We start from the raw sequence: 16,328 nt of genomic DNA on the forward strand, positions 1-16,328 counted from the left end.
TCCCCTCAGCCACAGACACCCCACAGCCCCCAGGCCCAGCTCTGCTGAGGTTGGGACTTGGAGGGTGAGTTTTGCTTTTAGGGGAGGTTTTGCCTGTCTTTGCAGTGATCTGTGGGTGGGTGGGTTTCAGCCTCATCTCACAGCACTGGTCCTGTGTGCCAGGTGGGTTATCCCAAGAGGGACACATCCCTTTAATACCTTCTTTGAGTCACTTATGGGATGGCTGCCATCCTCCTTTGTGGAGAGACAGCTGCGACTGCAGGGGATGAGCAGGAGAGAGGGAATAAATATTCACAAGGAGAGAGAGAATGAAAACTCTTCCTCCAGATGTGCCAAGGAGAAAGGAGAGACAAGCAAAGCCCTGGACCCCTGCAGGGAGCTCCACAATGGGAATGTTCACAGCTAACCATCCCTGCTGCTCAACCTTCCAACACTCTGCAGAGCTCGGCCACCACCGGCCCTGGGGACATGGGCGAGAGGAAGGTTGTGACCCCTGTGAAATTGGGAAATCTCCGCCCCTCCCAACCTCACAGCCCCTCTAAACAAGAACCAGACACTCCACAGCGTGCTACCCCTGGAGATCCCCTTGGTAGGGCTTGTTCTCATTCTCCTGGGGGCTTGGCTTCCATCTGCACTGCTGGTTGAAATCCAGCCCGGGCTGGTGGTGACTTCAAAGGGCAGTGTCATCCGAGGAGCAGTGGGTGGTCCATGGCAAGCAAGCTGATGGCTGACTGCTCTTATAAAAGGCACCACAGTAGGGCCCCTGCTACAGAAGAAAGGCAAGGCCTGCACTGACCACAGGGAGTAGGGCTGGTCCTGGGCTTGAGGCACACTCACCTTAGTGAGCTGTGCACCCCTGAGGGCAGAGCTCTTCATCTGTCCCCGCTGGGTTTGTCCCCAGCACCACTGGCCAGCCCTACCTTCCACAGGCAGCAGTGCCAAACAAAGCCCAGCAATAATGCACAACGGAGAGGGGCACCCTCTGAGCACCCCAGCATCCCAATGAGACAAACCCCAGCTGGGCTCTGGGTGCTCAAGGAGGCCCTGCAATGGCCTCAGTGTTGGCACAGAGATGGTGGCAGGCAGGGATGCTGTGTGCCAGCCAGATCTGCAGTGCCCACTGTCCCTGTGCCCCAAGGGCCCCAAATCCAGAGGCACAGGGCAAGGAACTGGCAGTGAGCAGGAGATTCTCACAGGTCCAGCAGGCAGACAGGGAGGGTGGAGGGCAGGATAAGGGGGGCAGGGGGGCCCAAAACAAATAATAAAAACAAAATCCCAGTAAGCATGTTAGAATTCGTTTGAAGTGCAGAGGAGCTTTCAGGCAGGGTTATGCACATCTCCCAGCCCGGCGTGATTTACACATTCCTTGCAAGCAAAGGAATCTTCCCTGATTTGAAGTAAAACAGATGTTTTGGGGTTTTCTTTCCCCCCCTTCCCCCCCCCTCTTTTAATCATTTCTTTATTGGAATGATGACTACACAGCCAACCAGCTCAAAGCCATAGCCCTGCTACCCCAGAAGCCAGGACTGGAGACCCTCTGTGCTGTGCCATGGGAGAGCCCCTTGTCACTGCAGTGACTGTATTTGGGAGCATCCAGAGGTGTGGAGCCAGCCCTGCTCTCCTGAAGATGCTGCTCCAGAGGCACAGATCCCTGCAGGTTTTTCCCCTTGTTTTTCACTCTGCAGGATTGTGACTCCTTCCAGCTTTTCTTCCTCTGCAGCTACAGCTGATCCTCCATCCCTGCTCCAGCAGCCCAGGTCCAGGAAACGTTCTAACCTCCACCACCAGCCCAGGAGATGTGTTTGATGGTGGGATTTGCCCTTGCTCCCACACCTCAGTGTCACAGCTCACCCCAGCTGTGCTCTGTGCATTGGGAAGGGCAGCCTGGTGCCTGGTCCGTGCCCAGGGACTGGCAGCAGCAGTGCTGCTCACACACCCCAAGTGAAACAACCCAGCACAAGGAATGGTGTTGGGCTAGAGGCTAGAGCTGGGATATCTGTTCATTTCAGCACTATGTGACCTCAGTCGAGTTACTTTGCCTCTATTTTTGTCACAAGTTTTCCACCCAGGAAAATTATCGGGGGAAAGGAGCATCCATTTCCCAGAGGGATGCAGAGCACCAAGTGCAGTGGGGCTTCTGAGTGCTGGTTGATGCTGCAACCTACCAGCACAGCCATGACCTTGAGTTTACACTCAGAACAATAAGTCATGGCCAGTAGCAGACCCATCCATCTGTCCCATCTTTCTTTTTCTTTCTCTATTTTATTTTTTTTTTTTTCCTTTTAAACCCTGTTGCTCTTTCTCAGCACTTCGTTGGTGGCAGGGTGGGAAGGTTTTTTGTAACACATTCACGTACCAGTGGGACTCACTCCCATCCCCGTCTGGTACAAGAGATTGCACAAGAGACAGAGGAACAAATGGGGATGAGGAAATGCTGTGTTTATGAGAGGCAGCGCTGTCATCGTGAGCAAGGGACCCCCCGCAGCAGAGCTGGCCTGGGAGCCAGTGCATTTCCATTCTCTCCATTCATGCCTGGTTTCAAACCTCCCTGGAGACTGCAGCCTGGCTGGGGTCCCACGGACTCCCACCCACCCCGTGCTGCCTTCTGTGATGTTTGTTGTTGGGTGGAAAGAGGGAGATGTTGTTGTCTCATAAAAATGATGAGTTGAGAAAGAGCAGCAGCTTTTGCCATTGCATGCACTGCTTGTTTTTCCTCCTGCAGCAGAGGAAGGTCTTCCCTCCTGCATCACATCTCCTTTGCCACGTTCCTTGCGCTCCCCTGCTGCCCATCCTGGCAGGGCTCTTCCCTAAGATGAGTCTCTCATGGATTTTCCTCCTCATGCTTTTGCCTTTCCTTGCTGCCATGAGCCTTCTCCTGACCTGATCAGGAACCCTCCCTCTAATCCAAACCACATTGCTGCCTGATCTGACACAGTCACCAGTAAATAACCTTGACTGCAGCGCTCTGGAAGAGCCAGGGATCCTATATCACTGATATTAATGATTTAGGATTGTGCATCATTTGCACATGACACAGAGAGGGTCTCATCCCTACTCCCCCCACCCAGCCACCTCCTCCAGGGTGACAATTCCTCCTGCCTGATGCTGGTGTGCACACAAGGAATAGGAATGGCTGGTTTCTGAGCTCCCTCGTGCTCTGCAGAGCTCCTACAAACAGGTGGGGTATTAATAAAAACAAAAGTAATCGCCCAGGCACACATACTACAACCCACTTGGGTCCCTCTCCCGTCTGCTCCTGCAAGCCCCTGCCTCCCCCTGCTTTCTCCACACACCTCAATTTCATTATCTCTGATCTGGAGCTGCCCATTACATGCTTTTTGCCAACATAAATATTTAATCCCGGTGCATTGCACAGGAAGGCCCTCATGGAGTTAATCCTTCAACTCATGTTTCCACTTGGAAAACAATTTAGCTTGTGGCAGGGCAGCAGGTACGAGGCAGGGACAGAGCCCAGAGCTGGAGGTGGCCTGGGAGAGCTCAGGAGCTGTGTGTGGGGTGATGCAGGTGGGATTCATGCTGTGGGGTGGGCTTCATGCTGTGGGGTGGGCTCCATTCCATGGGCTCCATTCTATGGGGTGGGCTCCAATCCATGGGCTTCATTCTATGGGGTGGGCTCCATGCTGTGGGATGGGCTCCATTCCATGGGCTTCATTCTATGGGGTGGGCTCCATTCCATGGGCTGGGCTCCATTCCATGGGCTCCATTCTATGGGGTGGGCCTCATTCCACGGGCTTCATTCTATGGGGTGGGCTCCATTCCCTGGGCTCCATTCTATGGGGTGGGCCTCATTCCATAGGCTTCATTCTATGGGGTGGGCTTCATGCTGTGGTATGGACTTCATTCCATGAGCTTCATTCTATGGGATGGGCTTCATTCCATGGGCTTCATTCTATGGGGTGGGCTCCATGCTGTGGGGTGGGCTCCATTCCATGGGCTCCATTCCATGGGCTTCATTCTATGGGGTGGGCTTCATTCCATGGGCTTCATTCTATGGGATGGGCTTCATTCCATGGGCTCCATTCTATGGGGTGGGCTTCATTCCATGGGCTCCATTCTATGGGATGGGCTCCATGCTGTGGGGTGGCTCTTCTGGAGCTCTTCTTCACTGGGGTGGCTCTGCTGAAGCAGGGATCAGGAGGGTTTGGATAGGTAATGGAAAAGCCACAGGGGTCACTGCAAGCTGCTGCCTGGCAAGGGAGGTCCCAAAGGGGACTCCAGGCGCAGCATTTTGGTAGGCTTTAGCAGTTTTTGGGGCATCCTGTGCACTGAACAACGTGGAAAGCCCAGAGTTTATCAGTTTGCTTCACCTGCCAGTCTGTGTCTAAGCAGCCACACAACCCCACACTGCTCCACCTCTAGACTCACCTGCACACCCAGAGGCTGCTTACAGCAGGGTCTGGCCATGATTTTGCCTGTGGGCTATGGAGTAGGGTTATGGGATGATTGGTGTGTTTATGGGGCTATCGGGTGGCACTAAGGTACCTGCTGTGGCACAGGACAGACCCTGAGCAAAGTGAGATGGAGATGCTCCATGCCAGCTCCAAAGCTGTAAAGAGCATGGGCAGAAATGCACCCCAAGGAATAAATTAAAGGCCATTTGAGATCTGGGCAGGGGCTCCCATCCATCCACCTCCATACCCTCAGAAGGGCAGCATCCATGGGCATGCAACACCACAAAACACCCACCAACCTAACAAACCCTCAGACCCAGAGGGGAGGGACACAAGGGGCCAAGACCACCCTGCAATGCAGGGCCAAGAGTACAACTTGTAGCAGCTGAAATGGTTTGAAATCCTTCCCCTTGCATCAGCAGTGACGTGTCCAAACACTGAAGAAATATCTTGGTTTCAGTTGCTTTGTCTGAGAGGTTTCCCCAGCAGCCTGGGGTGGGTGTCCTGGACCTCAGCCAGCCCTCCCCATGTGAGAAACTGGGGTGAGCAGGACACATCCCCACAGACCCTCCCAGAAAGGCTGGAACACTGGGATGTTGCAATGGTGCAAACCAGAGGGAGGGAAAACATGAAAGAATCCCAGCCCTTCTGGTTGGGGTTGTGCAACGAGATGAGGAGGGGAGGCCACTCCTGCAGCTGCAGGGCAGTGGGACATGCTCAGAGGGGAGGAGAAAAGTGCCATGCTCCAGACCTAGCTCAGGTTGCTGCTGCCTTGGCCTGCCCTGTGGCTTCCCTGGCAAAAATTAGGAGGAGAAAAGATGGAAGACAAGCAACAGACCCTGAATCAGGGGTATGACAGCCCGGAGATGTGTCCAAGCCCAGCTCACTGCCCAGGTGCTTGGACAAGCTATTGGGACATGTCCCTGTGACCCAGCTTTGAGCTCCCTTCACACCCATCCTGCCAGGGCAGTGTCTCCACACCCAACTCCAGTGAAAACAGGACCCCACTGACCCCTCCATCCACCGCCCTTTGAACATCCACCATCCCACAGTCCCTATTTCTTTTTTCTTTTTCCTTTTTTTTTTAACTTTTACATCCTGACATAAGCTTTGGCTCCAAGGGTTTTAAGTGAAAGCCATGGTAATTATTTTTCCCCTTCTCATAACAGAAACCATATTGCTGTATAATCAAATTTCTCTCATTCCTGATGAGGAAAGCAAGTGTGTGTGTGTGTGAGGTGACCAGGAGCAATGAGGGCACGCGTGTGGTGGAAGCAATTGCTCTGAAGGTGCTCCAAGGAAATTTCCTTGGGAGTGGCAGCAGATGGGGGTGACCAAGCAGAGCCCAATGGGGCACAGCTCAGCACAGAGCATCACCCAGAGCCAGCCCCACCTCCCCATGGGGCTGCCATCTCTGCAGCCCAGCAGAGATGCTCCACAGCTTTTCCTCACACTTTACTATGGATCTCCTCACTGCATTGGAAGCCCAGCAAAGGTGAGGTTCAGTTTTAATACATTTTTCACAGGTGGGAAAATTCAGGAAGAATCAGCTACTTTGAGGTTACTTTTTTTAATGTTTATTTTACTCTGTCACAGATTCAGCTGAAGCCAACAGGAGCTGTGGCTCTGATGGTGGAGCCTTGACCACGATGCTCCCAAAATGGAGATGTCTCAATTTACTGGCTCCTTCTGCAAACACAGGCAGGGGGGAAACAACCCAAACCCCAAGGAATGAATTAAAGGCCATTTGAGATCTGGGCAGGGGCTCCATTGCCTGCAGCTCCCCGCAGAAACTCCCTGTTCCTCTGGGAAAGAGCCATGGCCCTGAGGGCGTGAAGGGGTGGCAGAGCTGGAGAGGTCACTTTGTGCTGATGAACTTCACTTTGGCATGGTCAGGAGGTGGGTGCTAACTGATGTAATGTTCTGCACAAGTCAGAGATTGAAAGAGATTTTTTTTTTTTTTTTTTTAATAAATAGCACACAAACAGAAAGAAAATGAAAATAACAAAGTGTTCTCTGGGAGACAAGGCTGGTGAAGGACTCTCTGTGCTGTTGTTGTTACAAGAAAAGGATGGGCTGGGATGTGCTGCAGGTGTCCTTTGGAAAAATGAAACAAAAATAAAAAGTTTGACTAGTTTTATGGACTTGCAGCCTGATGTGAGAGAAATGCACATAGCTGGGCTGAGCTGGGACAGAACTTGTAGCTCATGGCATCCAAACTTTGCTTTTGAGAGTGGACAAAAGGATGGGCAGGTAGGGTTAGCTTGTGACTTATCCTTTTATTCAGAGAAATATCACTGCCGAATACCTCCACCTTTGGGGAGCTGCGGTCCCACACAGAGTCTGCCTGAGCTGATTGTGGAGATGGTCTGGGTTCAGATGAGACCTGTGGGTTCAGTAGTGACTGAACACCTGGGCAGACCCCAGAGAGACCCCACAGACCACACAGAGACCCCATAGATCCCACAGAGTCCCACAGACCACACAGAGACCCCACAGATCCCTTGGAGTCCCACAGGCCCCACAGAGACCCCAGAGACGCCAGGGACATGCTCTTCCTCAGGCATGTTTGTGGACAGAATTGTGCTGCTTTTGGCCACTCCTTAAAGCCTGAATAATCCCAAATCTTGAGTTGTCTGTAAATAATATCAGGTTGAGCTGCTATGGGCACAGGGCAGCTGTCAAACTTGCCACTCTCAGATCCCTGAGTCCCAGACTGCACAAGGAAATTAGGAAGAGAATAGAGAATACAATTCTTTGCAGGGAGCATCTCTTAATCACCTGATCCAAAAAAAAAAAGCAATTCTCCTAAGTGTTCTCCTGAACATGATTCTCTAAGTGTTCTCCTGCAGTGGGGCTTTGTGGAATGTGAGCATGGCCAGCCCTCACCTCTGCTCAGCTCCAGATCACTGAGGAGCTCCAGGAATGTCACACCTCTCCCTCCCAGTTTCACTTGCCAGGACACTGTGACCGTGTGCACAGGGGTCTCAGGATGAGGGAAGAGATGAGGATCTGACTCCATGTTTCAGAAGGCTGATTTATTATTTTATGATATATATTACATTAAAACTATACTAAAAAAATAGAAGAAAGGATTTCATCAGAAGGCTAGCTAAGAATAGAATAGGAAGGAAATTATAACAAAGGTTTGTGGCTTGGGCTCTGTGTCCGAGCCAGCTGACTGTGATTGGCCATTAATTAGAAACATCCAACATGGGCCAATCCCAGATGCACCTGTTGCATTCCACAGCAGCAGATAACCATTGTTTACATTTTGTTCCTGAGGCCTCTCTGCTTCTCAGGAGGAAGAATCCTAAGGAAAGGATTTTCCATAAAAGAGGTCTGTGACCAGGACACAGCCAACAAGGATATTTGCCCTTCTCCTCATTCCCTTCTTCTCTAGAAAATACAAAAAAAAGCAGGATGTGTCCTGTGTTCCTTGTGTCCTGGATATGGGATGTGTTCAAACTGTGCTGGAATAATCAAACCAGCATGGCCCTCAGCTTCCCAGCCTTCAGGAGGAGGGTGCTCTGCACCATGGAGACCTGATGAACAAAACAAAGGGCTCCAAGGCAGTAGCACGATGCAGGTTTGGCTGCCTTAGAGCAAATCCAAGCCAGCAAGGCCCGTGTTGATATTTATATCACAGCCCTTGCACTCCCTCTCCCATTAGTCCATGAGATAAGACTTGGATGTGGAGCAGCATTAGGTTTCTACACAGTCAGGAATAAAGAATACTCTCCAAGTTCTGTGGCTAAAAGGGGTTGGTGATGTGGGATTGCTGATGGGGAAAAGGTGGAATTGTAAAGATCCATCTGTCTACCAGCAGGCAAAGAGGCCAAAATCTTCCTTTCCATCTCACTGCCATTCCCAGGAAGAATCCTATATTGGCACAGCTGCAGTACCCCATAAAATAACCCCTTCATGCCTCCTCCTCCTCTTCCTCCTCCTCCTCCTCCTTCCTTTTCCTTACTACACCACTGCCAGCCTTCCTCCAGCCACCTCCAGAGAGGGACAATGTGGATGGCCCTGGACTCAGACAGGTTTGGGATTTAGATGCTGGCAGTTTTTAGGGACAAAACCAAAAATGTTATGTCAGTCTGATTGTCCTGAGGAAGGGGCAGAGAGGAGACAGCCATAGGAGGCAGCAAAAGCTGTTCTGTTGCTCTCTGTGGCATGAGGTATGATCAGAAGCAGAGAATTTGGGAAGGAAAACCTGGTCTTTCAGCAAAAAGGTGTGAGATACCTATACGCGTGGCAGATATTAAAGAAGAAAGTTCTACTGAGGTCAGAGAAAGGCATCTCCTGATGCCAGGTCTGTCCTAGTGGTTGAGCACTGGTGGCAGAGACAGATCAGAAAGAAAATTCTGATTCAAACACAAGTTTTAGAAGGGTGATGGCAAATAGCGTAGCAACACTGCAGCAGCACCTGGAGGCCTTGAGCCACCCAGGAGACGAGGACTGCACGAGAGAGACTAAAACCTGAGTTTTTGAAGGGGACAGGTAAACAGGTGATGATGGAAGTGAGACTAAACGTTCTCCTTAAATCACTCAGCAGAGTAAATGGTGAAGTTGGGAAGAGCCCTCCAGATTTGACTGGCCATGAAGAAACCATGAGTGTCTTCTCTGTGGTTTTTAGATGTGTATCCTCCAGACGCTGGAGCCTCAGCAGGAGCCCAACCCACCTCCACAAATGGGACTTCATGGAAATAAGTGCAGAGATTACACCCTTGTGCTGAGCCCCTGAGCTCCCTGTACAGCCCATCTTCCATGGGGCCAGTCGCCCTGCAAGCCAGTGATGCACACACAGCCCAGGTGAGCCCAGAGGGTTCTGTGCTGGACTCACTGCAGCAAAAACAGTCACAGACCCCAGCCAGCACAGGGCAGCCTGGCTCTGCCACTGCCCCAAAGTGCTGAGGAAGAACGAGCCTGCATTTGGGGTACAGGATTAGGATTCAGCAAAATCAGCTCCTGACTTGCCTTGTTTGAGCTTCTGCAAGCCAGGAATGCCTGAGGAGAACCTACAGCCCTGCACCAGTCAGCTTTGGGAAGCTGCAGAGCATGTGGAAGGGGAGAGGTAGATCCAATGGAGCAGCACAGCTCCTGTGCACACAGGGGACCTGGCTAAGGGCTGGAACAGATGTGTTTTAACCCAAGCCATGGAGTGATTTGGGATCTGTCTCTGATTGCTCCAGCGCTCACTTGTGACGGTGTTCACAGGGGTCTGAGGATGAGGGAAGAGATGAGGATCTGACTCCATGTTTCTGAAGGCTTGATTGATTATTTTATGATATATATTACATTAAAACTATACTAAAAGAATAGAAGAAAGGATTTCATCAGAAGGCTGGCTAAGAATAGAATAGCAAAGAATGATAACAAAGGTTTATGGCTCGGACTCTCTGCCTGAGCCAGCTGACTGTGACTGGCCATTAATTAGAAACAACCACATGAGACCAATCCCAGATGCACCTGTTGCATTCCACAGCAGCAGATAATCAATGTTTACATTTTGTTCCTGAGGCCTCCCAGCTTCTCAGGAGAAAAAATCCTAAAGAAAGGATTTTTCATAAAACATGTCTGTGACACTCACTCACGTGTCTCCCTGACGAAAAACCAACAACAACAATTAGCATCATGTAAGGAGCAGGGGACTGCTGCCAGCAAGAACACACTCTTGAGCACCAAGGGTTTTCTGTTCCCCTTTTTATCCCAGCTATGCACACGGCAGAGGTCACTCTGCATTAATCAGCCTTGCTCTGGGCCAGCTCCTTCAGCACGTTCAGCCTGTGGGACTGCAGCCTCTCCATGCTCTGATGGGCTCTCCCTGCTCCACACTTCTCCATTTTTCTTTAAGTTCACCAAAAAAGGGATGTTCCATGTTATCCCAAGCTGAGCCTGGCCATGCTGTCGATGGCCTGCAGATCCTGCAGAGGATGGCACTGCCTGGGCAAGACTTGGTGTGTCCTGGCTGCAGATGGGAGCCTCGTGTTGCCATTCTGAGCTCTGACTGAATCCCCTTCCCTCCAGTCCTCAATCTTCAACCTCTAGGAAGAGGTTTCCACCCTTCCAACACCCCTGGAACGTGCTCTCCCAGAGCTTTGGGCTGGTTCATGATCACCCCGGGGAAACCCCATCTGAGCCAGCAGAGGGAATGTAAAGGCTTCTTCACAGCATATGAACACACTCCAAGGAAATGCTCTGGAAGGAATCCTGATGACTTCCATATTATTTCCAGTAAATTTTGTGCTGATTCTTGGCACAAACACTGGAAATGAATAGGCTAGGTCAGGAATGTAAATAAAGTGAAACATTGGGATTTAATCTAATCTATAATTATAGTATCTGTGGCGCAGGGAAGAGGTTGGTGTGTTTGCACTGCAGCTCCATTGAGGAGCTGGAGGGGGTTTTCATTTCCCTTTCCAGAATTTCCCTTTTTTGGCTGAGGGATGCTTGGTGTCTCCCCAAGCATCTGAAGGAAGCGTGCTGGGCTGGCAAAGCTGCCTTCTGGTACAGCAGGTACTGCTCAGCCATGAGGCATCCCCAGGCACTCCCTGAGAAATGGGGTGAGAGGTGAGATGGGTGAGCTGGGATGAAGGCTCAGGGAGGCTGTGGGGTGTCTAGGAGATGCTCCTGCCTCCTAGTGAAGAGGTTGGATGGGTTTGTGCGGTGCCCAGGGGAAGCTCCTGCCTCCTCAGCGAAGAGGTTTGATGGGTTTGTGGGGTGCTCAGTCCCCCAAGCTGAGTTTGATCTCTGAGACAAGCCAGAGCCCTTCCTCGTCGCTGTTGTTTTGGTTTTGGTTCATCACAAGCTGCCTGTCAAAGCCTGGTGCTCCCAAGGCTCCCAAGCCATCCATCTGAGTGGCACTGGCTGCTGTCCAGCCTGGCTGCTCCACTCAAGGTGAGCACTGCATAAACACATCCACATCTCTCCCTCTGCCCTCCTCACCTCATCCTCTTCCAGATCCACCTGGGGGGAAGCTTGACAGACAGATCTGGTCCAGCTGACCCCAGGGGAGAGCAAACCCTTCTCCGTTTCACAAGAATGTAAGATTTCTGCTTTTTAAGAACTGCAGCAAAACCTCAAGAACCATCTTCAGCACCCATGGGTAGGTCCCTGGGGTACATTCCCACGAATTCAGCGTGGATCTCCATGGATGGGCACCTGTGTGTGGTGTGGCATGGGTACTGAGGATGGTCCACACACGTACACAAGCCTTTGGAGCATGTGTCTTTGCTGACATGATCTACTTGCTGTGGAAAACCCTCTATGCAGGGATTGGCATCTTAGCCCAATGTGTTAAAGGCAAAGAAAAAGGGCTGTCAGGCAACATATTTTCCTCAGACTGAAACTGCAAAGGACAAAGAAATTAGTTCTCCTTTTGTTCATTTATGTTTTGGAATTACAGAAGTCTTAAAAGCAAAGGAATCAATCAGACTTTGTTTATTTGTTTGCTTGTAGAACATTTTTTGGGTTTGTTTTCATACTCCAGCCCAGCTTTGATCTCAGGCTGGTAGTACTCCAAATGAATGGTCCACAGCAGAGTGTAATTGCTGTAGGTACTACAGAAGAAAAGGACAGGATGTTCGACACATTTACAGGGCAGAAGAGACTTCCATGACCTCCCAGTCCCCTTGCTAGGGTTATGTGATACCCTCAGACTACCGCAGAAGCAAATAATTTGTTTTTGATGCTGCAGACTGTGTGCTTACCTCCCAGCCTAGAGAACAGCACAGAGCCCTGCGAGTGGCTATAATCAGGATTATACCCAGCCCAGAGCTATTATAGATAGCTATTTTTCCACAGAAACAAATGAAACAAGCAGAAGAAATTCAATTTAAGAAATGACCCCGTGCCCATGTTTGTGTTGTTGTTCTGTCTGTGCGGGCGCAGAGCAGCGTTAGCCTCACATTTCACTGCTCTGGCTTTCCTCACGCTGTGTTGCAACTGGGTGGACATCTGAGCAGAGGAATATTTAATGGGGGTGCCTGTGTCGCTGAGAATGCTCAGTAAACATGCTGGGCAGGGCCCAGGTTGGAGCAGCAGGGTGTGAGTTGGGCAGGCAGGACCCACAGCAGCTCATGACAACATGGAACAGGGGTTCATCAATCCATGCAATGTGCTGGGGCAGGCAGCAGCCAGCAAGGAGTGGGTGCTATGGTGTGCCCACAGGCAATTGTAGTTTTGGATGCCCAGGAAGAGGAGTCTGTGCCCCAGAGGTGCCCACAGGAACATGTGCCCATCCATGTGTACCACCCCCGGAGCAGAGAGCCAAGCCCTGCTGTGGGGGGACAGAGCCAGAGCTGTGTGTCACCCTGGGGACATCTGAGCAGAGGAATATTTAATGAGGGTGCCTGTGTAGCTGAGAATGCTCAGTAAACATGCTGGGCAGGGTCCAGGTTGGAGCAGGAGGGTGTGTGTGTGTTGGGCAGGCAGGACCCACAGCAGTGGAGCAGGGGTTTATCAGTCTATGCCACATGCTGGGACAGGCAGCAGCAGCCTGCAGGGAGGGGGTGCTATGGTGTGCCCATATGCAATGTTTCTGGATGCTCAGGAACAGGGGTTTGTGCCCCAGAGGTGCCCACAGGAACATGTGCCCATCCATGTGTGTTGTGGGCCCTGCTCCAGGAGCGGAGAGCCAAGCCCTGCTGTGGGACAGAGCCAGAGCTGTGTGTCACCCTGGGGACATCTGAGCAGAGAAATATTTAATGGGGGTGCCTGTGTAGCTGAGAATACTCAATAAACATGCTGGGCAGGGCCCAGGTTGGAGCAGGAGGGTGTGTGTTGGACAGGCACAGCAATGGAGCAGGGGTTTATCACTCCATGCCATGTGCTGGGGCAAGCAGCAGCCAGCGAGAAGGGAGTGCTATGGTGTGCCCATATGCAATGTTTCTGGATGCCCAGGAACAGGGGTCTGTGCCCCAGAGGTGCCCACAGGAACATGTGCCCATCCATGTGCACTGCCTCAGGAGTGAAGAGCCAAGCCGTGCTGTGGGACAGAGCCAGAGCTGTGCATCACCCTGGGGCTGTCCCCACACAGGACAAGCTCCAGAGCTCCCTGGTGCCAGGGGACAGCTGCCTGCTGGCTGCCTGCAGCCCTGGCTCCACACAAAAGCCGCTGTCCCATGCCCAGGGCACAGGGCACTGCCAGCTCTGCTGCCCACCTCAGTGGCAATGTGCCTTGGGGCTGGGATAGAAGCAGAAGACTGCCTTCGACCACAGGGATGACAAAACCCTGCACAAAGCCCTGTGCCTTCCACCCAAGGCTCTCCCAGCCCTTTGCAGACAGCAGGAATTAGCTCACAGAGCCCCCAGAGTGACGGGTGAGTGCAATTACCCCTGCCTGGCAGATGGCGAGGATGCCTTGGCAGCCCAGGCTGCCCAAGAGCCAGACCTGCTGGCTCCCAGCTCTGTGTGCTCACCACGGCAGCAGCCTCCATCAAAACCAGTGGCTCTTCCCTGTCCCAGTGCCCCTGGCAGCTGGGAGCTCACAACAGGCCAGTTTTATGGGCTTTGGGTTACTAGCAAGCTCTGTGGTTGTTCCAGCCTCTCCCCTGGCACCTTCTCAGAGCAGCCCAGTTCCCAGAGAAATAAATAATTATATTTATGCATTATAGATATTCGACAAGAAAATGTCTGATATTATTAAATGGCAAGAGGTACCACTTGGAGCCCACTCCTGGAGACAGCCCTGCTCCAGGGATGTGCAATAAAGGCTTTGGAGGCTGTCAACATACTTAACTGGGGGGCGGTGGAGGGAAAGTATTAATCAAGGTCTTAAAAAGTTCTCGCTGACAGACTATTTGCCAGCTCTCACTTTAAATGCTTTTGTGGTCCCATAAAAAGTTTCATTACTCACTACAAAATGTGTTTTAATTATTGCAGTCACTCTGACATTAAGCCCTGGGTGTTTCTCTCTTGCTCACTCTGTCTCTCCTCTGTCTCCTTGCCTCTTTGCTCTGTTTTTCCTCTCTTACTGATCTTACTCCTGATATCCCTCTCAAGACAGAGGATGCCCTGGCTAATGAGCCATATTGGAAAGCCCAGACCCTGTCCAAATGTTTCTAAAGGAGAAGTTAAAATTCAGTTCTTGATATTATCCCTTTGCTCTGGAAACTCATGAATCCACAAGATTCAAACATAAAATTCAACTCCCTAAAAAGTATCTCAGAAGAGTCAAATATCCACAATATGCGGGCGGTGGGCAGAAGGATTTGGTGTCTCTCTGATCTCAAATATGTCCTACTAAGAGAAACAGCAACTTATAAACCCTTTTGGCTTCTATTTCATGTTGTCACACTTCTGACGTCTATTTCATCCCACCAGGCGCTTGGCAACTTGCTCCAATCTGACCACATCAGCTTAGTTCATCCATCAGAGACAACCCTGCCCACCAGGCATGGACCTGTACACCCAGAATGCTGAAAGTCAGAGTTATCCCGGAGTGTCCCATGGATTCTCAGTGCCTCCAGCACTGCACTGGCAGACAGTTCTTTTCCATTTCACCAGCTGTGTGTAACACCCAAAGCATCAGGCACAGTTTGACCATTTGCCCTGTGTCTGGTGTAACGCAGTGCTGACCAAAAAGCCCAATAACAACTCAATAACAGCATTGGAGATCCCTCCTTGCCCCCAGCAGCTCCCCACGTGTCTCTCCTTACTTGTACAGACCATCTGGTTCCAGGCACTTGAAAATGACTGAGTAGAGGCTGGTTTCAGGGACGTCTCCGTGGCTCCGACCCGCTGCCACGCAGGAGGTTGCCAGGCCAGAGAGCAAATCATCTGCAAAGCTCAGGGATTCTCCTGCAGAGCAAACAGAGGAGCGACACCAGAGCATCAACACAGGCGTGAATTACTGCTGAGCGCTTTAAAATCACTGTAGGAACATCTCTGTACGCAGGACACACAATCAGCAAGCTCCAGCTGGCTGTGGAATGTCCCAGGTCTGTGTGGAGAATGTCACCTGTGGGCAAAGCAAGGAGGAAACACACCTGGGCCACCAGCTGTGCAGGGATGGGGGCCAGGGCTGTGTCACTGCATGGCCAGCTGCAATCACAGCACAGAGGGGACGTGTGGCCTCACTGCAGACACTGCAGAAACACCACCCAGAGCTGGGCTACAGAAGATTTGGAAGCCTGGCTAAACAAGGATCCTTGCCCCTGCTGCATGTCCAGCTCTTAAGCATGGCCTTTTCCAAACATTACCTGCTACAACAAGAGGTGTTTCTGCCATGTTATCAACAGCAAAAATACATTTTTAGTGCTTGGATAGAATTGCTGTCAATGTGATGGTTTTATTTTTATTTTTTTATTTAATTTAATGACACCCAGTAGCTTTGCACTCCCTTTCATCTGCACTCTGCCAGCTCCTGGAGCTCTGACTGGATCTCCTTCAGTCATGTTGAAGAACACTTGCTTTTTTATAAGCACTCAAAGGAAAAAAAAACACTAATTAAAAATACTGAAAAACCTTTCTTTTTAGTCTTCTAGTTTATAAGGCCTATTAAACACTCAGATCATGGCCCAGCTGAAACTGGAAATGCTCCATTTATTAAGGTTTTTGGGCATGACTGTCCACTGCTGTGCAACCTGTCTCCTCGCAGTGGGCAGCCTGTCTATTGGTTAGAGCTCATTGCATTTAATTCCCATTTCACACTGGTGTAACTGAAAGCCTGAGGTACCACAGAGGAAAATAAGACAGAGCATTGCCCAGGCTGTGCCTTGTTCCCAGCAGTGGGAATAGGTGCAAGGCTGCTGTAGGTGATGGCTGTGCTGGTGAAAGCCAAGCTGGGCCCAGATTGCTGTGCTGGGTACCTTGTGCATGTGGAAATGTCAAGACATCGCAGCAGAGGGAGGAGGAGAATTCCCTTCTCAGCACTTCTGTTTTTTCTAATGGCAAAAGTGACTGAGGAGCACT

The 16,328-nt window shown here is 51.1% G+C and overlaps 1 protein-coding gene across 1 annotated transcript in view; it reads right to left on the reverse strand.

Moving 5' to 3' along the window:
• The window catches only part of ASTN2 (astrotactin 2), a 361,347-nt gene that overhangs the window by 20,291 nt on the left and 324,728 nt on the right, over positions 1–16,328 (reverse strand). The window contains exon 20 of the mRNA XM_063174845.1: positions 15,074–15,215. Coding sequence (XP_063030915.1) covers positions 15,074–15,215 — 142 coding nt within the window. The remainder of the gene's footprint in view (positions 1–15,073; positions 15,216–16,328) is intronic.

This window comes from Melospiza melodia, chromosome 22, assembly GCF_035770615.1.
Source record: "Melospiza melodia melodia isolate bMelMel2 chromosome 22, bMelMel2.pri, whole genome shotgun sequence".
Classification (NCBI taxonomy): Eukaryota; Metazoa; Chordata; class Aves; order Passeriformes; family Passerellidae; genus Melospiza; species Melospiza melodia.